Genomic DNA, 22,433 nt, shown 5'->3' with positions numbered 1-22,433 from the left:
GGTGGCTCACGCCTGTAATCCCAGCACTTTGGGAGGCCGAGGCGGGCGGATCACAAGGTCAGGAGATCGAGACCACGGTGAAACCCCGTCTCTACTAAAAATACAAAAAATTAGCCGGGCGCGGTGGCGGGCGCCTGTAGTCCCAGCTACTCAGGAGGCTGAGGCAGGAGAATGGCGTAAACCCAGGAGGCGGAGCTTGCAGCGAGCCGAGATCGCGCCACTGCACTCCAGCCTGGGCGACAGAGCGAGACTCCGTCTCAAAAAACCAAAAAAAAAAAAATAAAAAAACAAAAATCCCAGGAGCAACCAAAGGTAATCTGCACTCACAAGACAAAGCACTGTCTCTAGAAAATTTTAGAATGGGAGGAAATGTTAAAAAGAAGGAAACAAACAAAAAAGCTGAGTTCCATTGTATTTATTCTTAGAATATTTTCTCTAAAAACATGCATTTATTTGTGACATAGGCATAAGCCATGGTGTCCAGCCTATAATCAGCCCTTTGGGAGGGGGAGGTTCAGACCAGAGTATTGCATGAGCCCAGGAGTCAGGCTACACTGAGCCATGATGACATCATTGGACTGTACCCTGGGCAATAGGGCAAGATTCTCACTCAGAAACAAAATTAAAAGACAAAGAGGTTTTGTATTTGTACAGTAGTTTACATGGAAATAGTATTAAGCCCCATATCTATTTTTTGATAATAGATATGGCTGGGCCATCTTGTAGACCATGTGGTCCATTCATGTTCATACAATTCAGACAGAGTAGAAAACCTACACTTTGCTGGATCATGTTAAAAATGCAAGTGTAAGACTTGTGAATGAATATAAAGATCACTGATAAACCCATTAAGTGTGCTTTTCATTTTTCACAGAGGTCTTATGGAAGAGAGACTATTTGAAAGTGAAGGTCATCAGCGTGGAGAAATTTTGACCCAGGTTCTGGATGACATGAAGAAGAAAACTGGAGTAGCATCATGTGAAAGGAATGTGTGTGAGGTCGGCATGGGTCATTTATCCCTTAATAAGCACACCAGAACTGACACTGGACACAAGCCATATGAGTATCAGGAATATGGACAGAAGCTATATAAATGTACATACTGTAAGAAGGCCTTCAGCTACCTCCCCTACTTTCGCAGACATGTAATTGCACACACTGGAGAAAAACTCTATGAATGTAAGGATTCTGGGAAGGCATTTAGTTTTTCCACTTCTTTTCATAGACATAAAAGAGCTCACTCTGGAGGGAATCCCTATGAATGTAAACAATCTGGAAAACCCTTTGGATGCACCTCAGAACTTCAAATGCATGCAAGGACTCACAGTGTAGAGAAACCTTACAAATGTAAGAAACGTGAAAAAGCATTTAATAATGTATCTTCCTTTCAAATACATGAAAGAATGCACAGAGGAGGGAAGCATCATGCATGTAAGGGTTCTGGGAAGACATACCGTTTTTTTGGTTTCTATCACAGACGTAGAATGCTTCACGCTGGCGGGAAATTTTATGGATGTAAGAAATGTGGGAAAGCCTTTATTAGTTTATGTGCCTTTCGATACCATCAAAGGACTCACACTAAAGAGAAATCCAATGCACGTAAACAATGTGGGAAAGCCTATATTTCTTCCATTTCTTTTCGATATCATCAATTGAGTCACACTGGAGTGAAACACTACAAGTGTAAGCAGTGTGGCAAAGGCTTCAGTTTGCCCAATTCCATTCGATATCATGAAATGACTCACACTGGAGAGAAACCCTATAAATGTAAGCAATGTGGGAAAGCTTTCAGATGTGCCTCAAGCCTCCAGATACATGGAAGGACTCACACTGGGGAGAAACCCTATGAATGTAAACAGTGTGGTAAAGTCTATCGTTATTGGAGTGGCCTTCGAGTACATGAACTAACTCACATTGGAAAAAAGCCTTATGAATGTAAGGAATGTGGGAAATCATTCTATAGTTCCGGTTTCCTTCTAAATCATAAAAGGATCCACACTAGGGAGAAACCTTATGAATGCAAGGAATGTGGGAAAGCATTTGGTAATCCCATATCCTTTCAAAAACATGAAAGGAGTCACAGAAAAGAGAAGCCTTATGAATGTAAGGAATGTGGGAAGGTATTCAGTTTTTCTAGTTCCCTTCAGAGACATGAAAGGACACACACTGAAAAACCCTATGAATGTAAACAACGTGGGAAAGGATCTTTTTGTAGAAGCTGTCCTAGGCACATGAAGATACACACTGGAGAGATACTTCATAAACGTAAGATTCGTGGACAAGTCTTTCATTCTCCCAGTTCATTTCAAACACGTGAAAGATCTCACACTAGAGAAAAATGCTATAAATGCAAGCAATGTGGAAAACCCTTCATTTATTTCAATGCCTTTCAACATCATCAAAGGAGCCACACTGGAGAGAACCCCTATGAGTGTAAGCAATGTGGGAAAGCCTATATTTCTTCCACTGCTTTTCAGTGTCATGAATTGAGTCACACTGGAGCAAAACGCTATAAGTGTAAGCAATGTGGCAAAGGCTTCAATTTGCCCAGTTCCATTCGATATCATGAAATGACTCACACTGGAGAGAAACCCTATGAATGGAAGCAATGTGGGAGAGCTTTCAGATCTGCCTCGCACCTTCGAACACATGGAAGGACTCACAGTGGGGAGAAACCCTATGAATGTAAACAGTGTGGTAAAGTCTGTCGTTACTGGAGTGGCCTTCGAATACATGAATTAACTCATATTGGAAAAAAGCCTTATGAATTTAAGAACTGTGGGAAATCATTCTATAGTTCCAATTTCTTTCAAAATCATAAAAGGGTCCACACTAGAGTGAAGACATATGAATGCAGGGAATGTGGGAAAGCATTTGATAATCCTACATCCTTTCAAAAGCATGAAGGGAGTCACAGAAAAGAGAGGCCTTATGAATGTAAGGAATGTGGGAAGGTATTTGGTTTTTCCAGTTCCCTTCGGAGACATGAAAGGACTCACATAGGTAAAAAACGCTATGAACATAAACAACGTGGCAAAGGATTTTCTCATCTTAGAAGCTTTTCTAGACACATGAATACTGGAGAGAGATCCCATAAATCTAAGATATGTGGAAAAGTCTTTCATTCTCCCAGTTCATTTCAAGCACGTGAAAAATCTCACACTAGAGAGAAACGCTATAAATGCAAGCAATGTAGGAAAGCCTTCATTTATTTCAGTGCCTTTCAACGTCATCAAGGGAGTCACACTGGAAAGAAGCCCCATGAATGTAAGCAATGTGGGAAAGCCTATGTTTCTCCCATTTCTTTTCGATATCATCAGTTGAGTCACACTGTAGCGAAACGCTATGAGTGTAAGCAATGTGGCAAAGGCTTTAATTTACCCAGTTCTATTCGATATCATGAAATGACTCACACTGGAGAGAAACCCTATGAGTGTAAGCAATGTGGGAAATCTTTCAGATGTGCCTCAAGCCTCCGAATACATGGAAGGACTCACACTGGGGAGAAACCCTATGAATGTAAACAGTGTGGTAAAGTCTATCGTTATTGGAGTAGCCTTCGAATACATGAACTAACTCATACTGGAAGAAAGCCTTATGAATGTAAGGAATGTGGGAAATCATTCTATAGTTCCGGTTCCTTTCTACATCATAAAAAGAAACTACACTAGGGAGAAGCCTTATGAATGTAAGGAATGTGAGAAGGTATTCAGTTTTTCTTGTTCCCTTTGTAGACATGAAAGGACACACACTGGCGAAAAGCCCTATGAATAAACAACGTGGGAAAGGATTTTTCATATCTTCCATGGAGCTTTGAATGCATGAAAAGATACACTACAGAGAAACGCTAAATGTAAGGGGTGTATACAAGCATTTAGTAATTTCTCTTCCTTACTTATACATGGAAGGATGCACACTGGAGAGAAGCCATATGAATGTAAGAATTGTGGGAAAGCCTTCACATCTGCCAAGAACCTTCAAAATCGTGGAAGGACAGACACCAGAGAGAAACCATGTGAATGCAAGCAATGTGGCAAAGCTTTCATTTGTTCCGGTTCGTGTCAGCGACATGAAGAGATACATTCTGTTAATATGCATTCAATTATCCCCATTCCTTTGAAACATAGAAAAAGAGTAGGGAAAGGACCTGTGAGATAATTTATTTCTGAGTTGAGAAGAGCTACCGGTGAATGGACAATTAAATCTGGATGTATTTAGATATTTAGATGGTTCTGATACAATTAATCTATAGCAAATCTTTTTTTTTTTAATTTTTTCATTTTTTAGATGGAGTCTTGCTCTGTTGCCCATGCTGGAGTGCAGTGGCATGATTTCAGCTCACTGCAACCTCTGCCTCCCGGGTTCAAGCAATTCTGCCTCAGCCTCCCAAGTAGCTGGGATTACAGGCAACCGCCATCACACCTGGCTAATTTTAGAGATGGGGTTTCACCATGTTGGCCAGGCTGGTCTCAAACTCCTGATCTCAAGTGATCCACCCACCTCGGCTTCCCAAAGTGCTGGAATTATAGGTGTGAGCCACAGTACCCTGCCACTTACAGCCAATCTTTTTTTTTTTTTTTTTTTGAGACGGAGTCTTGCTCTGTGCCCCAGGCTGGAGTGCAGTGGCCGGATCTCAGCTCACTGCAAGCTCCGCCTCCCCGGGTTCACGCCATTCTCCTGCCTCAGCCTCCCGAGTAGCTGGGACTACAGGCGCCCGCCACTTAGCCCGGCTAATTTTCTTGTATTTTTAGTAGAGACGGGGTTTCACCGTGTTAGCCAGGATGGTCTCGATCTCCTGACCTCGTGATCCGCCCGTCTCGGCCTCCCAAAGTGCTGGGATTACAGGCTTGAGCCACCGCGCCCGGCTACAGCCAATCTTAATGAGATTTCATAGGCACAGACAGGGAAGGTGTCAGTCACATATTAGAGGCACCACACAGGGAGAGCAGTGTGTGGCCACCTGCTTCAGCCCATTTTTTCTGATTCTCTTGCTTGCAAATTAAGAGTATTCTCCAAATCCTTGACTTTCCTTTTCTCAGAGTCGTAGTTCTCCAGAGATGTTGCCAGATGATTCACATTAAAGGTACATTTCCAGTTGGCTTTTTTATTTCAAATATTAGTAAATGATCACCAGAGAACTAATTCAAACTGTCATGGTTGGAAATACTCTGATGGTCAACTCCCTAATCTATAGAGTGAGTTAAGGTCTATACTCTTTTGCAAGCATTGTTCTAGTGGCAGTGACCCTGTTCATGATTCAGCCTGACATTTACTATGCTTCCCTGAAAACCAACTAGATGGGAGCTTGTTTCTCTCCTGCATTGTGTAGTGACTGGTGCCACCCAGGACTTTCATGTGAGAAAAAGCACCTTGCTCTTAATCTGGGAATTTTGAGTGTTTTTTGTAATGCCTCAGTTTATTATTTATGGTTGATTATATGTGATTAAGAACACTTGCTATTTATGTCTGATCCCACAAAATCAGCACTCACTTTATTTGCAAAGCACCAAATTTTATGTAAGAGGTGTAGTAATTGGGAATGTGAACCTAAGTTATAAGTTACATTCTTTCTCTTTATTTACATGTCTCCCTTTCTATAGGCCTCTTCCTCCGCCGCCCCCGCACCTTTTTGAGACAGTCTCTGTCACTAGACAGTCTCTGTGCACCAGACTTATTGCACAGTGGCGCAATCTCAGCTCACTGCAACCTCCGACTCCCTGGTTCAAGCAATTCTCCTGCCTCAGCCTCCTGAGTAGCTGGGATTACAGGCATGTACCACCACGCCCAGCTAATTTTTGTATATTTAGTAGAGAAAAGGTTTCACCATGTTGGCCAGGAGGGTCTCGATCTCCTGACCTCATGATCTGCCCACCTTGGCCTCCCAAAGTGCTGGGCTTACAGGTGTAAGCCACCGTGCCTGGCCTCTACAGGCCTCTTAAACCTTTTACTCAAATCAGACCCTGGTCAAAGTAATACAAAAAAGTTAAATACAAAAATTGTGGTAACTCCAAAAGGTGGAATGTAACTCATTGAGAACTACTCCAATAAGTAAACTCAGGTATTAAACACGTACAGGAAGGAGACCTGTTGCCACTGTCGTGAATTGTTCATAGCTTTCACTCTCCTCATGGGTATTCATTTTTAAAGAAAGTCTCCCTCTGTCACCCAGATTGGAGTGCAGTGGTGCAATCATAGCTCACTGTAGCCTTGAACTCTTGGGCTCCTCCAGCCTCAGCCTTCTGAGTAGCTGGGACCACAGGTGCTCACAACCACACTTGGCTAATTTTTGTATTATTGGAAGAGATGAGGTTTTGCCATGTGACCCAGGCTGGTCTTGAACTCCTGTGCTCAAGCAGTCTTCCTGTTGTGGCCTCCCAAAGTGCTGGGATTATAGGTGTGAAGCATTGTGCCTGACCCTGCCAGCCTCTTCAGTAGTTGGAAGTACAGGTACAGGCCACCTCGGCCAGCTAATTTTTTTTTTTTTTTTTTTTTTGATGGAGTCTCGCTGTGTCTCCCAGGCTGGAGTGCAGTGGCGTGATCTCGGCTCACTGCAAGCTCCGCCTCCCGGGTTCACGCCATTCTCCCGCCTCAGCCTCCCAAGTAGCTGAGACTACAGGCGCCCGCCACCACGCCCGGCTAGTTTTTTGTATTTTTAGTAGAGACGGGGTTTCACCATGTTAGCCAGGATAGTCTCGATCTCCTGACCTCGTGATCCACCCGCCTTGGCCTCCCAAAGTGCTGGGATTACAGGCTTGAGCCACCGCGCCCGGCCTAATTTTTTAAATTATTTAAAAATTTGTCTTTTAATAGCTTTTGTAGACAGTCTTACTCTGTCACACAGGCTGGTGTGCAGTGGCGGGATCATGGCTCACTGCAGCCTTGACCTCCCTGGGCTCAGGTGATCTTCCTATCTCAGTCTCCCAAGTGGCTAGGACTACAGGCATGTGACACCATACCCAGATAATGTTTGTATTTTTTGTAGAGATGGGGTTTTACCTTGTTCAGGCTGGTCTTGAACTCTGGGTTGTTAGCAATCCTCCCACCTTGGCATCCTGTAGTGCTGGAATTACAGGCTTGAGCCATGGCACTTGGCCTCACAGGTAGTTGTTGAAAGGCCTGGCCTGCCAACGGTTCGAGTGGCCTCTCCCCCCACCCATCCACCGTCCCTCCCTTCGGGTACCACTGTCAATTTGCAGGGGGTAACAGAGGCTAAGGCCAGTATGGAGGCTGCAGAAGGAGGGAAATGGAGCTCCCATGGGTGCTTCCTGGGCAGCCCAACCTATTCTGCAAGTGGCCTCCAGCTGCTCGGAGTAGCTCCAGAAGTGTGGATTCTGATAAGCTGCAGAGCCCTGAAAAGCAGGAGACTCATGTGCAGATGCCCTTGGCAGGGTGCTGTCCCTTCTGTGGTTGGACCCCTGGAGCCTGGGGCCATATTCAGGAACAGTGTTTTGGTTCTGACATGCAGAGGGTCCCTGGGGTCAGACGGTTATCTGTATATATGAAGAAAATCTGTGAAGGTCAGGTTCAGAGACAGAATTGTTTGGACCTCACCTGGAGAAACCATTTATGAAGTTGACTGTTTAGCTCAGAAGCTTAAGAGTGTCACCTGGTAAGAGTTTCCTGCTGGTGAATGTGAAGGTCTGGAAGGAGGGAGCGTTTCCACACTGTGAGGAGGGGATGGGGGCTATGAGAGAAAGCCTTGGCCATGTCTCATCCCCAGTTGCCGCCCCCTGAAGAACACTTGCCTCTCCCTCCTGGTCCAATCATGCCTGGCCTGATCTTGGTTCCCCTCGGGCTCTGAGGTGACAAGATTGTTCCGCTGGACACTGAGTCTGGAATTCCCAGTACACACTAGTAACCCCAATGGAGACCAAAGGAGCAGGAACAACCCTTTGAGTAAGGAAAAAGATAGTGCCCTGTCTAAAAATCGGGATCAAATTTCACTAAAATGAAAATATCCAATGACCAAGTTGCAGGGAGGGAGCTGGCCCTTAGATGGTAGCTAGAACCCCTCCCGCTCTGCAGGTCCAGTTACCCAGGGCTTCTACTGTCACTTATGGATGAGGGAATGGGGGCCTGGACCTCTGTCCAATCAGGAGCGCTGGGGCGGGGCCCTGCCAACTGTCCATCCTGGGAAGATGGGGATGCATTCCCGCTCTTACCTTGGTGACCCTGCCACTGAGGTTGGGATCCAGTCTTTCCCGCTGTGAAAGGGAGCAGGTCCCTACGCCACAACTTCTGTCGTTTTGTCGCCTGCATTGTGACCTGCACTAGTCACGGGAGCCCTAGAGAAGAAGCCAGGACACCTGGAAGCCTGGAAATGGTGAGTGTTCGGGGCCAGCTACCCGAGACCTGGCAGGGGCTGGTTGGAAACGGCCGGAACCGGCTGTGATGGGATCCCAGGTCCCCTGCAGGCAACTTGGGGGTTTGGGACCCAAGTTCTGGCACAGCTCGGCCACAAGGTGGGGTTGGTCCAGCAGCCGGGACCCTGGCCGTCCCGTCCCGTCCCTGCCTGGCGACTGCGGCCCCAGAGCCCTCTCTGGGCAGCTCCGCACCCGCAACCTCGCGTCTTCCCAGATTGTGCGGGGGCCACACTTGACATAAGGAGAGTGCTGCCTTGGGTGTAGGGTTCGTGTGGGAGAAACTGCGGTCCGTGGGGCCCCCAGTACTTTTTTTTCCTATTAAAAATTAAACTGGGCCGGGCACGGTGGCTCAGGCCTGTAATCCCAGCACTTTGGGAGGCTGAGGCGGGTGAATCACAAGGTCAGGAGATCCAGACCATCCTGGCTAACACGGTGAAACCCCGTCTCTACTAAAAATACAAAAAATTAGCCGGGTGTGGTGGCGGGCGCCTGTAGTCCCAGCTACTGGGAGGCTGAGGCAGGAGAATGGCGTGAACCCGGGAGGCGGAGCTTGCAGTGAGCCGAGATCACAGCACTGCACTCCAGCCTGGGCGACACAGCGAGACTCCGTCTCCTAAAAAAAAAAAAAAAGGAGCTTCTGGGTTGCTGAACACATCGCAAGGCTGGGATGGTGGTACGCCCAGAGACAGCAGGGAGGCTCTATCCCCCAACTCCACATCTTGCTCTATCATTCTCATCATCTGGCTGTTCATCTATATCCTTTGTAATGTCCTTTATAATATATAGGTAAACAACAACAACAAAAAATTAAACGGAGGCACTGTTAAAAATTAAACAGTTTGAGCATATGGCAATTTATGAATGAGAATCACCCAGTCATGGTTTGTAGTTACCAGAAAAATTTAGAAGAATTGCATTTTAGTTGTATTTCGCTTCCTTAGGTAGAACCTTAGTGCACTTACAAACACTTCGGTCCAATTGCTGCTTTTGATTTCTTTACATTGCCCATGGGGACTGGTTTCTCCCTGCATTTTCCTCATGTATGGGATGCAGGGTCTCAAATCCTCAACCCTGTGACCCTAGCCTAACTCTTGCAGTAATGTTAGGAAAATTTCAATTTCTTTGCCAAATCTCCAAACATTAACTCTTTTTCTCCAATTCACAGTATTATCAACGATTTGTTTTTTATTATGGAGTAGAAACAACAGAGGTATCATAGTCAGACTCACTGCCTTGGAAAGACCTTTATCAAAACCAAAATCTGAAGTTCCTATTCAGCAGTACCCTATGGGGAATTGTTGGCTATGGTATACACTGTATTGTATTCAACTTCCTCTCAGAGTTTGTTTCTAATCTTTTTTTTTTTTTTTTTTTGTGAGACGGAGTTTCACTCTTGTTGCCCAGGCTGGAGTGCAGTGGCATGATCTCGGCTCACCGCAACTTCTGCCTCCCAGGTTCAAGCAATTCTCCTTCCTCAGCCTCCCGAGCAGCTGGGATTACAGGTATGCACCACCACGTACAGCTAATTTTGTATTTTCAGTAGACACGGGGTTTCTCCATGTTGAGGCTGGTCTCGAACTCCTAACCTCAGGTGATCTGCCCGCCTTGGCCTCCCAAAGTGCTGGGATTACAGGCGTGAGCCACCGTGCCCGGCTGTTTCTAATCTTTTTTTAAAGTAATTTTTTTGTTAACTAATGTCATAAATAAAAACATTCTAATCACAAATACATTTTTTTGTTATTGTTTTAAGAGAATGGGCTTTGCGGGCCAGGCGCGGTGGCTCACGCCTCTAATCCCAGCACTTTTGGAGGCCGAGGCAGGTGGATCGGGAGTTCGAGACCAGGCTGACGAACATGGAGAAACCCCGTTTCTATTAAAAATACAAAATTAGGCCAGGTGCAGTGGCTCACACCTGTAATCCCAGCACTTTGGGAGGCCAAGGTGGGCAGATCATGAGGTCAGGAGATCAAGACCATCCTGGCTAACACGGTGAAACCCTGTCTCTACTAAAAATTACAAAAACTTAGCCAGGAGTGGTGGCGGGCACCTGTAGTCCCAGCTACTCGGGAGGCTGAGGCAGGAGAATGGTGTGAACCCGGGAGGAGAGCTTGCAGTGAGCCGAGATCGTGCCACTGCACTCCAGCCTGGGCGACAGAGCGAGACTCTGTCTCTTAAATACATACATACATACGTACATACATACATACATACAAAATCAGCTGGTGTGGTGATGCATGCCTGTTATCCCAGCTACTCAGGAGGCTGAGGCAGGAGAATCTCTTGAACCCAGGAGGCGGAGGTTGTGGTGAGCCAAGATTGTGCCATTGCACTCCAGCCTGGGCAACAAGAGCGAAACTCCATCTGGAAAAAAAAAAAAAAGAAGAGAATGGGCTCTGTTGTGGCCCAGGCTGGAGTGCAGTGGTAGTCACTGGTGTCATCATGGTGCACTAAAGCCTGAAACTCCTGGGCTCAAGCCATCCTTCCACCTCAGCCTTCCAGGTAGCTCACACTACAGCTGCCAGCTACCATGCCTGGCTTGGAATTAAAGGAACTATTAATAATTGTAAAATTAGGGCTGGGCACAGTGGCTCATGCCAGTAATCCCAGCACTTTGGGAGGCCAAGGTGGGTGGATCATTTGAGGTCAGGAGTTGGAGACCAGCCTGGCCAACATGGTGAAACCCTGCTTCTACTAAAAATATAAAAATTAGCCGGGTGTGGTCGCATGCACCTGTAATCCTAGATACTTGGGAGGCTGAGGCAGGAGAATCACTTGAACCCGGGAGGTGGAGGTTGCAATGAGCCGAGATCATGCCATAGCACTCCAGCCTGGGCAACAGAGCAAGACTCCATTTCCAAAAAACTAAAAAAAAAAAAAAAAAAAAAAAAAAAAAAAAATTGTAAAATTAGGATAAAAAATTAGTTTCCTTTAAAGACCAACGAATACCTTTTCTTCTATGTAGCCTAAGGTGATTTGTGAAAGTAGCTCACTATGACCCAGAATACCCCACAAAATTATGCAAACCAAGAGGTTTAAATCCTTATGTTCATGTTAAGAACTCCCATGGAAGTGCCCAGGCCATTAAGGATATGCTTATATGAAAAGCCACCAAGTATCTGAAAGATGTCCCCAACAGAAATGATGTATGCCATTCCATTCTTAGAAATGTGGAGTTGGTAGGTGTACCCAGGCCAAACATTGGGGCTGGACTCAGAGTTGGTGTCCCAAAAATAGTACTAAAATTTGCATTAAAATGTGGGGTCATGCTGAACTTAAAGGATGTGGATGTAGATTTTGTGATTATTGAGCACATCCCAGGGAACAAAGCGCCCATGATGGGCCACCTGACTTAACAGAGCCCATGGGCAATGGAACCCATACATGAACTTCCTCTGCCACATCCAGATGATCCTTAATGAAAAGAAACACATTGTACCTAAACTAAAAGAGGAGCCTGCACAGAAAGAAAACAAACAAGAAAGATATCCCAGAAATAAATTCAGCCAAGAGAAAATGCAAACACAAGTTAAAAAACCAACCACAGGCTAGGCGCGGTGGCTCACGCCTGTAATCCCAGCACTTTGGGAGGCCGACGTAGGCGGATCACGAAGTCAGGAGTTCGAGACCAACCTGGTCAACATAGTGAAACCCCTTCTCTAGTAAAAATACAAAAAATTAGCCAGGCGTGGCGGTGCACGCCTCTCATTACAGCTACTCGGGAGGCTGAGGCAGAATTGCTTGAACCCGGGAGGTGGAGTTTGCAGTGAGCCGAGATCATACCACTACACTCCAGCCTGGGTGACAGTGCAAGACTCTGACTCAAAAAGAAAGAAAAAAAACCAACCCTAAACCTTACAAAAATCAAAATCAAATACAGTATCAAATATCTATGGGCTGGGTGTGGTGGCTGATTACATGCCTGTAATCCTAGCACCTTGGGAGGCCGAGGCATGTAGAACACTTGAGGTCAGGAATTCAAGACCAGCCTGGCCAACATGGTGAAACCCCATCTCTACTAAAAATATGAAAATTAGCCAGGCATAGTGGCAGGCACATGTAATCCCAGCTACTCAGGAGGCTGAGGCATGAGAATTGCTTGAACCTGGGAGGCGGAGGATGCAGTGAGCCAAGATTGTGCCAGTGCACTCCAGCTAGGGCAACAGAGTGAGACTCTGTTAAAAAAAAAATCTTTCTATGATACCTCTTTGATAAAGTTGGCTGTGACAGACAAAATGCAGTTAGATATTGCTGACTGGCAGGTTCTGGGTCCATGTGTTACATGACACTTTTCCCTTTGTTTTACATTTCTTTTTTTTTTTTTTTTTTTTTTTTGAGACGGAGTCTCGCGCTGTCGCCCGGGCTGGAGTGCAGTGGCCGGATCTCAGCTCACTGCAAGCTCCGCCTCCCGGGTTTACGCCATCCTCCTGCCTCAGCCTCCCGAGTAGCTGGGACTACAGGCGCCTGCCACCTCGCCCGGCTATTTTTTTGTATTTTTTAGTAGAGACGGGGTTTCACTGTGTTAGCCAGGATGGTCTCGATCTCCTGACCTCGTGATCCGCCAGTCTCGGCCTCCCAAAGTGCTGGGATTACAGGCTTGAGCCACTGCGCCCGGCCTGTTTTACATTTCTTATTGCCTGGTGTTTACTTGTTAGTGAGATGGTAATAAAGAGATTCTGTTGGCCGGGCGCGGTGGCTTACGCCTGTAATCCCAGCACTTTGGGAGGCCAAGGCAGGTGGATCACCTGAGGTCAGGAGTTGGAGACCAGCCTGGCTAACATGGTGAATGAAACCCTGTCTCTACTAAAAATACAAAACAATTAGCCAGGCATGGTGGCATGCACCTGTAATCCCAGCTACTTGCGAAGCTGAGAAAGGAGAATCAATTGAACTGGGAGGCGGAGGTTGCAGTGAGCTGAGATCATGCCATTGCACTCCAGCCTGGGCGACAAGAGTGAAACCTCCTCTAAAAAAAACCACAAAACCAAAAACTTATGCTGGGACAAAAGTCACAATCAAGGACTGTCCTTGGGAAACCAGAATATATGGTTAGATAATTTTTTTTCTTTTTTCTCCTTTTTTTTTGTTTTTGAGACAGAGTCTCGTTCTGTCACCCAGGCTGGAGTGCAGTGGTGTGATCTTGGCTCACTGCTTACCTCTGCCTCCCAGGTTCAAGCAATTCTCCTGCTTCAGCTTCCTGAGTAGCTGGGACTACAGGTGTGTGCCACCACACCTGTTTAATTTTTGTATTTTTAGTAGTGACAGTGTTTCGCAATGTTGGCCAGGCTGCTCTCAAAGTCCTGACCTCTGGTGATCGCCTACCTTGGCCTCCCAAAGTGCTGGGATTACAGGTGTGAGCCACCGCACCCAGTCCAGTCAGATAATTTCTGAGACAGTTTTGTACTTGTTATGAGGGTAGGTAATGTGGGAAATGCATTACAGCAGCAGTCCCCAACCTTTCTGGCACCAGGGACCAGTTTTGTGGAAGAAAATTTTTTCACAGATGAGGGTGGGGAGATGTTTTTTGGATGAAACTGTTTCACCTCAGATCATCAGGGATTAGATTCTCATAAGGAGCACGCAACCTAGATCTCTCAAATGTGCAGTTCACAATAGGGTTCTCGCCCCTAAGAAACTCTAATACCATTGCTGCTCTGACAGGAGGCAGAGCTTAGGCAGTAACATTCACTCACTTCTGCTTACCTCCTGCTGTGTGGCCTAGTTCCTAACAGGCCATGGACAGGTACCCGTCTGTAGCCCCAGAGTTGGGGACACGTGAATTAGAGGACACTCAACTGGTGTTCAGTGCAGAATGGATGGCTTGTTTGCTGTGTGAGAAAATCCTCCACATATTTGGTCACAGAGGTATTGCATTGTGTGAATGCACAGGAAAAACATTTTGAGTTTTTCCACTCTTAGATCCCTGTTCAATTTTGAGAAATCCAGTCACGGCAGTGTGTGAATGTTAATGCTACCCTCACTACAAGAGGGAGCTTCACTGACGTTGCCTTTCTGGAAAATGGTTCAAAGGACTTTGTTGGAGTACTTTATTTATTTATTTATTTGTTTGTTTATTTTTGAGACAAGGTCTTGCTCTGTTGCCCAGGCTGGAGTGCAGTAGTACAGTCTCAGCTTACTGCAATCTCCGCCTCCCAGGTTCAAACGATTCTCCTGCCTCAGCCTCCCGAGTAGCTGGCACTACAGGCACCCGCCACCAAGCCCGGCTAATGTTTTTTGTATTTTTAGTAGAGACGGGGTTTCACCATGTTAGCCAGGATGGTCTCGATCTCCTGCCCTCGTGATCCATCCGCCTTGGCCTCCCAAAATGCTGGGATAACAGGCGTGAGCCACCGCACCCGACCTACATGACTTAACTTTTTTACCTTGTTAAACAGAGAGCAATCAACCCTGTGAACCTTATGTTCCAGATTCTGACAAGTGTGTGGAAAAGATTCTATACACTAAATGAAATAGGAGTAATGGGTGAGAGAGTGTGCCCTTGAGTTTCAAGTTGGGGTCGGGGGGGAAAAAGAAGACAGTGTCTTGAGGTGGTGACATTTGTAATGAGATCTGAAATGATGTATTCGCATATGAAGTCCGGGGAGAGGATTCTGGAAAGATGGCAGAATAGGAAGTATCAAGCAGAAACTATAGAAAGCCATTTTTGTGAACTGAGTTCCTCTACTGGGCTCTCAGAAACCAGACCTACCCCAGTGATTAGGAAATTACACCTAGGCAATCGTCTTTGCCTCATACATTACAAAGAATGTTCAGTAAACAATGGCTTAAGAAATGAGCACAGTCCAATCTTTGGGTAAGCCAGTGCAGAGATGTAAACAAAAGACTATCCTTGGCAAAGTTCTATGGTCACATGATGTTTGAGGCAGTTCTGCATATCATATGAGGGCCTTGTTGGAGTTCTTATGTATCTCTGCCAAGAGAGTACTGCACATGGCCGGGCGCGGTGGCTCAAGCCTGTATTCCCAGCACTTTGGGAGGCCGAGGCGGGCGGATCACGAGGTCAAGAGATCGAGAGCATCCTGGCTAACACGTTGAAACCCCGTCTCTACTAAAAAATACAAAAAACTAGCCGGGCGAGGTGGCGGGCGCCTGTAGTCCCAGCTACTCGGGAGGCTGAGGCAGGAGAATGGCGTAAACCCAGGAGGCAGAGCTTGCAGTGAGCCGAGATCCGGCCACTGCACTCCAGCCTGGGCAACAGAGCGAGACTCCGTCTCAAAAAAAAAAAAAAAAAAGAGAGGTCATTATTGCAACTTCTGTGCCATTTATTTATTTTGAGACACAGTCTTGTTCTTTCGCCAGGCTGGAGTGCAGTGGCACAATCTCAGCTCACTGCACTCTCTGCCTCCTGGGTTCAAGGGGTTCCTCTGCCTCAGCCTCCTGAGTAGCTGGGATTACAGGCATGTGCCACCACGCCTGGTTACTTTCTTGTATTTTAGTAGAGACGGGGTTTCACCATGTTGTCCAGGATGGTCTCAATCTCCTGACTTCATGATCCGCCCACCTCGGCCTCCCAAAGTGCTGGGATTACAGGCATGAGCCACCGCACCCAGCCACTTCTGTGCCATTTAATTGTTCACCAGTTGCCACAGGTCTATCTGTGTACACCTGAGTTGCTTGAGTGGTTCTCAACAAATGAATTTAACTTTCATTGTGGTGTTGAATTTTTGTGTATACCTTTTATTAATTATTTTGACCGTGGGCTGACCAATATCATGAGTAAAAGATTTAAAAGGCCTAGAGGAGTCAGGCATGTTGGCTCATGCCTGTAATCCCAGCACTTTGGGAGGCCGAGGCAGACAGACAGATCACTTGAGGCCAGGAGTTTGAGACCAGTCTGGCCAACATGGTGAAACCCCAATTCTACAAAAAACACAAAAATTAACTGGGCATGGTGATGCTCGTCTGTAGTGCCAGCTACCTGGGAGGTTGTGACATGAGACTTACTTGAACCCGGAAGCAGAGGTTGCAGTGAGCTGAGGTCGTGCCACTGCAATTCAGCCTAGGCAACAGAGCGACACTCCATCTCAAAAAAAAAAAAAAAAAAAAAAAAGGCCTATAGGTAGGAAGCAAAATGTAAATAATGAGAAAAACATATATCTTAAGTTCACATTTGAAATATGTAATTTTAAGAAAATTTGGTGATGCTGCAAATAAACTGAGGATTGTAATTATAAAATTACAAGTTTTTCCTGAGAAAAAACACATTTTCAACCTAAGTACATTGATCTTAAAAGGATTTTTTCCTTTGCTTTTTGACCTTGCCTTGTGAAAAAGTGCAAAAATAAGACACGAATAGTTAAAATAAGAATTTTTGGGCAGGCATGGTGGCTCACGTCTGTAATCCCAGCACTTTGGGAGGCCAAGGCAGGTGGATCACATGAGGTCAGGAGTTTCAGACCAGCCTGGCCAACACGGTGAAACCCTGTCTCTACTAAAAATACAAAAAATTGGCTGGACGCGGTGGCTCAAGCCTGTAATCCCAGCACTTTGGGAGGCCGAGGCAGGCAGATCACGAGGTCAGGAGATGGAGACTATCCTGGCTAACACAGTGAGACCCCGTCTCTACTAAAAATACAAAAAAAATTAGCCGGGCGTGGTGGTGGGCACCTGTAGTCCCAGCTACTCGGGAGGCTGAGGCAGGAGAATGACGTGAACCTGGGAGGTGGAGCTTGCAGTGAGCCGAGATCGCACCACTGCACTCCAGCCTGGGCAACAGAGCAAGACTCCATCTCAAAAGAAAAAAATTAGCCAGGTGTGGTGGTGGGTGCCTGTGATTCCAGCTACTTGGGAGGCTGAGGCAGGAGAATCACTTGACCCCAGGAGGCAGAGGTTGCGGTGAGCCAAGATCACACCACTGTCCTCCAGCCTGGGTGACAGAGTGAGACTCTGTCTCAAAAAAAAAAAAAAAAAAAAAAAAAAGTCATGTCTCACAAATCAAGGTATTTTCCATATATCATCACACATAGTTAAGGTTTGGTCAGTCAGTGATTGCTTCTATGTCTGCTGGGACCTGGGATTTTTACTTTAGGGAGACTCAAATAAGCTTTTGTGAAGAGAAGCACCCATGACGCCTTAAAGGAAATGATTGGATTGTTCCATGCATGACTTTTCCATGATGTCATTAGCTTCACAGTATTAGCATAAGGGGGTTCCTGACAACTTTGCATCAACAGCATATTACCAGAGAAAGAAAGACTTGATTCGAATAGTGATGCTGACTTCGTTCCTTACTGGACAGGAAATTCAGTTTTCAAAAACATATTGGCACCATAGGACTCAAGGTGATTTTTTTTTTTTTTTGAGATGAAGTCTCACTCTGTCACCCAGGCTGGACTGCAGTGGCACGATCTCAGCTCACTGCAAGCTCCGCCTCCCGGGTTCACGCCATTCTGCTGCCTCAGCCTCCCGAGTAGCTGGGACTATAGGCGCCCGCCACCACGCCCGGCTAGTTTTTTTTGTATTTTTAGTAGAGACGGGGTTTCACTCTGTTAGCCAGGATGGTCTCGATCTCCTGACCTCGTGATCCGCCCACGTCGGCCTCCCAAAGTGCAGGGATTACAGGCATGAGCCACCGCGCCCGGCCAATAAGCTTATTTCTAAAATACATGAACAAAAGTCTTTGTTGCCAGGAAACCACATTAGTGTTTTTAGTCAGGTATACAAAGTTAAAAATGAAGTGAGACATTACATTCAGTTGTGAATAACAGCAAAGGCTTGAAGTTTCCTGATAAGAGCAAGGTGGCTCTTCTCACATAAAAGCCCTTGGTGAGACCAATCACTGCACAATGCAGCAGAGGAACAAGCTCCCATCTAGTTGGTTTAATCAAGAACAAGGTCACTATCCATAGAAACAGCAATGCTTGCAACACAAAGTAGACCTCTTAAACCAACTCAATCTATAGAGGAGTTGGGCATCAGGGAGTATTTCCAGCCATAACAACATTTATTAGTTCTCTGGTAAACATTTTAACATTTCTTTATTTTTTTTATTTTTTTATTTTTTATTATTTATTTTTTCAGACGGAGTCTTGCTCTGTAGCCCGGGCTGGAGTGCAGTGGCCGGATCTCAGCTCACTGCAAGCTCCGCCTCCCGGGTTTGCGCCATTCTCCTGCCTCAGCCTCCTGAGTAGCTGGGACTACAGGCGCCCGCCACCTCGCCCGGCTAGTTTTTTGTATTTTTAGTAGAGACGGGGTTTCACCGTGTTAGCCAGGATGGTCTCGATCTCCTGACCTCGTGATCCGCCCGTCTCGGCCTCCCAAAGTGCTGGGATTACAGGCTTGAGCCACCGCGCCCGGCCCATTTTAACATTTCTGAAGAAATAGCAAAGTGGGCATGTATCTTTAATGTGGAGCACCTGGGGACATCTCTGGAGACCTATAGCTCTGAGGAACAGAGACAAGTGATTTGGGGGATACTCTCGATTAACAAGTGAAAGAATCAGGAAAATGGGCTGGAAGCAGGTAGCCACACACCTCTCTCCCTGTGTGGTGCCTCTAATATGTGACGCCTTCCTTTTCTGTGCCTTTGAAATCTCATGCAAGATTGGCTATAGGTGAATTGTATTACGGAACCATCCAAGTCCTTCTAGATGTTATTGTCCTTTTGCAGGTCTCTCTTCTCAATTCAAAAGGCAGTTATCCAGAGGTCCTTTCACCACTCTCTTTTCTCGTGTTTCAAAGGCAGTGGGACAACAGAAAGCTTCTCCTATTTCTTCCACTAACATGATTTCTCATATATTAATGGTATGAGTTCTTTCATGTTCTCGACATGAACTGGCACGAATAAAGGCTTTGCCACAGTGCTTGCATTGATAGGGTTTCTCTCCAGTGTGAGTCCTTTCATGATATCGAATGTAATTGGAAATAAAGGCCTTACCACAGTGCTTACATTGATAGGGTTTCTCTCCAGTGTGAGTCCTTTCATGATATCGAATGGAACTGGAACAAGTGAAGGCTTTGCCACAGACCTTACACACATATGGCTTATCTCCAGTGTGTGTCCTTTCATGTATATGCAAGGAAGAGAAATACCTGAATGCTTTTCCGCATTGCTTACATTCATGGGGCTTCTCTCCAGTGTGCGTCCTTTCATGTATATGCAAGGAAGAAAAATACTTGAATACTTTTCCACATTCCTTACATTCATGGGGCTTCTCTCCACTGTGCATCCTTTCATGAATTTGAAGTTGTGAAGCACATCTAAAGCCTCTACCGCACTGCTTACATCCATAGGGTTTATCACCAGTGTGTGTCTTTTCATGCCTTTGAAGGTCCGAGGTACATCTGAAGGCTTTACCACATTGCCTACATTCATAGGGTTTCTCTCCAGTGTGAGTCCTTCCATGCTTTTGAAGGTGTGAGCCACATCTAAAGGCTTTCCCACATTGCTTACATTCATAGGGTTTCTCTCCAGTGTGAGTCATCTTATGATACTGAATGGAACTGAAAGAAATGAAGACTTTCCCACATTGCTTACACTCATAGGGTTTTTCTCCAGCGTGAGACCTTTTATGTCTACGAATTTCACTAGGAAAACTGAATGCATTCCCACATTCCTTACATGCATCGGCTTTCACTCCTGTGTGAGTTCTTTCATGTATTGGAAGGGTAGTGGAACGAGTAAAGGCCTTACCACACTGTTTACACTCATATGGTTTCACAGCAGTGTGAATTCGTTCATGGATAAGACATAAACTGAGAAAAAAGAAAGTGTTCCCACAAAACTTACATTTATAAGGTCCATCTTCACGGTGCATCACCTTGTGTCTTTGAATGCATGAATGGGAAATGAAGGTTTCCGCACATTCTTTACCATCATAGGGTTTCTCTTTAGTGCAAGCTTCATCATGTGATTGAAAGGAGTCAAGATAACTGAAGGCTTTCTTACATTCCTTATTTCTATATGGATTCTCTCCATATTCCTGATACTCAGAAGACTTGTGTCCAGTGTCAGCTCTGATGTGCCTATTAAGAGATGAGTGACCCATGCCAACTTCTCCACACACACTGCTTTCACACGGTATTACTTCAGGAAGAGTTTTCTTGTTCAGCATATCATCTGCAATCTGGTTGAAGCTTTCTCCACAGTGATGACTTTCTTTGCTTTCAAAGAGTTTCTCTCTCATAAGACTTCAGTGAAAAATAAGAAGCATATTATTAACGGTTTGATTAAAAGTGACGTATAGGGCCGGGCACAGTGGCTCACGCCTTTGAGAGGCTGAGGTGGGCGGATCACCTGAGGTCATGAGTTCGAGACCATCCTGGCCAACATGGTGAAACCCCGTCTCTACTAAAAATGCAAAAATTAGCCGGGCACGGTGGCAGGTGCCTGTAATCCCAGTTACTCGGGAGGCTGAGGTGGGAGAATTGCTTGAACCCCAGAGACAGAGGTTGCAGTGAGCTGAGATAGTGCCATTGTGCTCCAGCCTGGGTGACAAGCGCAAAACTCTGTCTCAAAAAAAAAAAAAAAGCGATCTATATTGGCTGGGTGCAGTGTGTCACACCTGTAATCCCAGCACTATGGGAGGCTGAGGCGGGCAGATGGCTTGAGGCCAGGAGTTTGAGATCATCCTGGCCAACATGGCAAAACCCTGTCTCTACTAAAAATACAAAAATTGGCTGGGTGTGACGGCGTGCGCTTGTAATCCCAACTACTTGGGATGCTAAGGCACAAGAATACCTCGAACCCAAGCAGTGGCAGCTGCAGTGAGCTGAAACCACACCACTCCACTCCAGCCTGGGAGACAGAGCGAGACTCTTGTCTCAAAAAAGAAGAAAAAAATCATGATTTATATTCATTAACAAGTATTGCACATGCATTTTTAACACTGCCCGGCAAAGTGTCAGCTTTCTGCTCTGTCTGAATTGTTTGAATATTAATGAACCATATGCTCTGCAAGATGGTCTGGGTATATATATTTTTTAAAAATTAGTTTCTCTATGGGGCTTCATAATCCTATCTTCAAGTAAACTATTTTACAAATACTAAACATGTGTGTCTTTTTTTTTGAGCTGGGGTCACAACTCACCCTGTTGTCCAAATTGGAGTGCAGTGATACCATCATGGCTCACTGCAGCCTCAACCTCCTGGCCTCCAGCAATCCTTTGGTCTGAACGCCCCAAAGGACTGGGATTTTGGGTATGAGCAACAGTGCCCAGCCCAGCCTATGTTACATTTAAACATATGTTTTTAGGAAAACTTTCTATGAATACATAAATTTGATACTAGGTTTATTTCTTTTGCTTTTTTTTTTTTTTTTTTTTTTTGAGATGGAGTCTCACTCTATCGCCCAGGCTTGAGTACAGTGGCGTGATCTCGGCTCACTACAAGCTCCGCCTCCTGGGTTCACGCCATTCTCCTGCCTCAGCCTCCCGAGTAGCTGGGACTACAGGCACCTGCCACCACGCCTGGCTAATTTTTGTATTTTTATTTTTATTTTTATTTTTTATTTATTTATTTATTTTTGAGACGGAGTCTTGCTCTGTCGCCCAGGCTGGAGTGCAGTGGCTGGATCTCAGCTCACTGCAAGCTCCGCCTCCCGGGTTCACGCCATTCTCCTGCCTCAGCCTCCCGAGTAGCTGGGACTACAGGCGCCCGCCACCTTGCCCGGCTAGTTTTTTGTATTTTTAGTAGAGACGGGGTTTCGCCGTGTTAGCCAGGTTGGTCTTGATCTTGTGACCTCATGATCCGCCCGTCTCGGCCTCCCAAATTGCTGGGATTACAGGCTTGAGCCACTGCGCCCAGCAATTTTTGTATTTTTAGTAGAGGCGGGGTTTCACCGTGTTAGCCAGGATGGTCTCGATCTCCTGACCTCGTGATCCACCTGCCTTGGCCTCCCAAAGTGCTGGGATTACAGGTGTGAGCCACCGCACCCGGTTCTTTTGCTTCTTTTTAATATTTTCTCACATTTTAAGATTTTCTAGAGGCATTGTCTTGTCTTGTGAGACAAAATTACCTTAGATTTCTCCTGGGATTTTTGTACTTATCTTCCATGTTCTGAATTTTCCATGTTTTTCCTAAAACACAGACCCAGAGAAAACACAGATCCAGAA

The 22,433-nt window shown here is 45.8% G+C and overlaps 4 protein-coding genes across 8 annotated transcripts in view; 1 reads left to right on the top strand and 3 right to left on the bottom strand.

The window, feature by feature from the left end:
• The window catches only part of LOC126942481 (zinc finger protein 44), a 414,080-nt gene that overhangs the window by 91,704 nt on the left and 299,943 nt on the right, over positions 1-22,433 (bottom strand). The window lies entirely within an intron of this gene.
• Positions 1-22,433, bottom strand: part of ZNF823 (zinc finger protein 823) — a 445,525-nt gene that overhangs the window by 309,669 nt on the left and 113,423 nt on the right. The gene's annotated exons all lie outside the window — the stretch shown is intronic.
• Positions 272-4,561, top strand: LOC126942489 (zinc finger protein 700-like). 2 transcript variants are annotated; one of them, XM_050770104.1, is made up of 3 exons: positions 272-312; positions 875-2,120; positions 2,955-4,561. In XM_050770104.1, the coding sequence occupies exons 2-3, from the start codon at positions 882-884 to the stop codon at positions 3,669-3,671; spliced, it is 1,956 nt and encodes a 651-aa protein (XP_050626061.1). In that variant the 5' UTR covers positions 272-312; positions 875-881; the 3' UTR covers positions 3,672-4,561. The 2 variants fall into 2 exon arrangements, with proteins under 2 accessions (XP_050626061.1, XP_050626060.1); XM_050770103.1 differs by having other exon boundaries at positions 875-4,561.
• The window catches only part of ZNF20 (zinc finger protein 20), a 201,259-nt gene continuing 197,254 nt past the window's right edge, over positions 18,429-22,433 (bottom strand). The window contains exons 3-4 of one of the 4 annotated variants that reach the window (XM_050770327.1): positions 22,337-22,397; positions 18,429-20,510 (exon numbers count right to left, since the gene is read on the bottom strand). In XM_050770327.1, coding sequence (XP_050626284.1) covers positions 19,112-20,510; positions 22,337-22,397 — 1,460 coding nt within the window. In that variant the 3' untranslated portion in view covers positions 18,429-19,111. The remainder of the gene's footprint in view (positions 20,511-22,336; positions 22,398-22,433) is intronic. The other 3 variants (XM_050770328.1, XM_050770329.1, XM_050770330.1) reach the window with 3 other exon arrangements.

Source organism: Macaca thibetana, chromosome 19 (assembly GCF_024542745.1).
Source record: "Macaca thibetana thibetana isolate TM-01 chromosome 19, ASM2454274v1, whole genome shotgun sequence".
NCBI lineage: Eukaryota > Metazoa > Chordata > Mammalia > Primates > Cercopithecidae > Macaca > Macaca thibetana.
The sequence above is the reverse complement of the archived record's forward strand: the minus strand, read 5'-3'. Positions and strand labels throughout refer to the sequence as shown.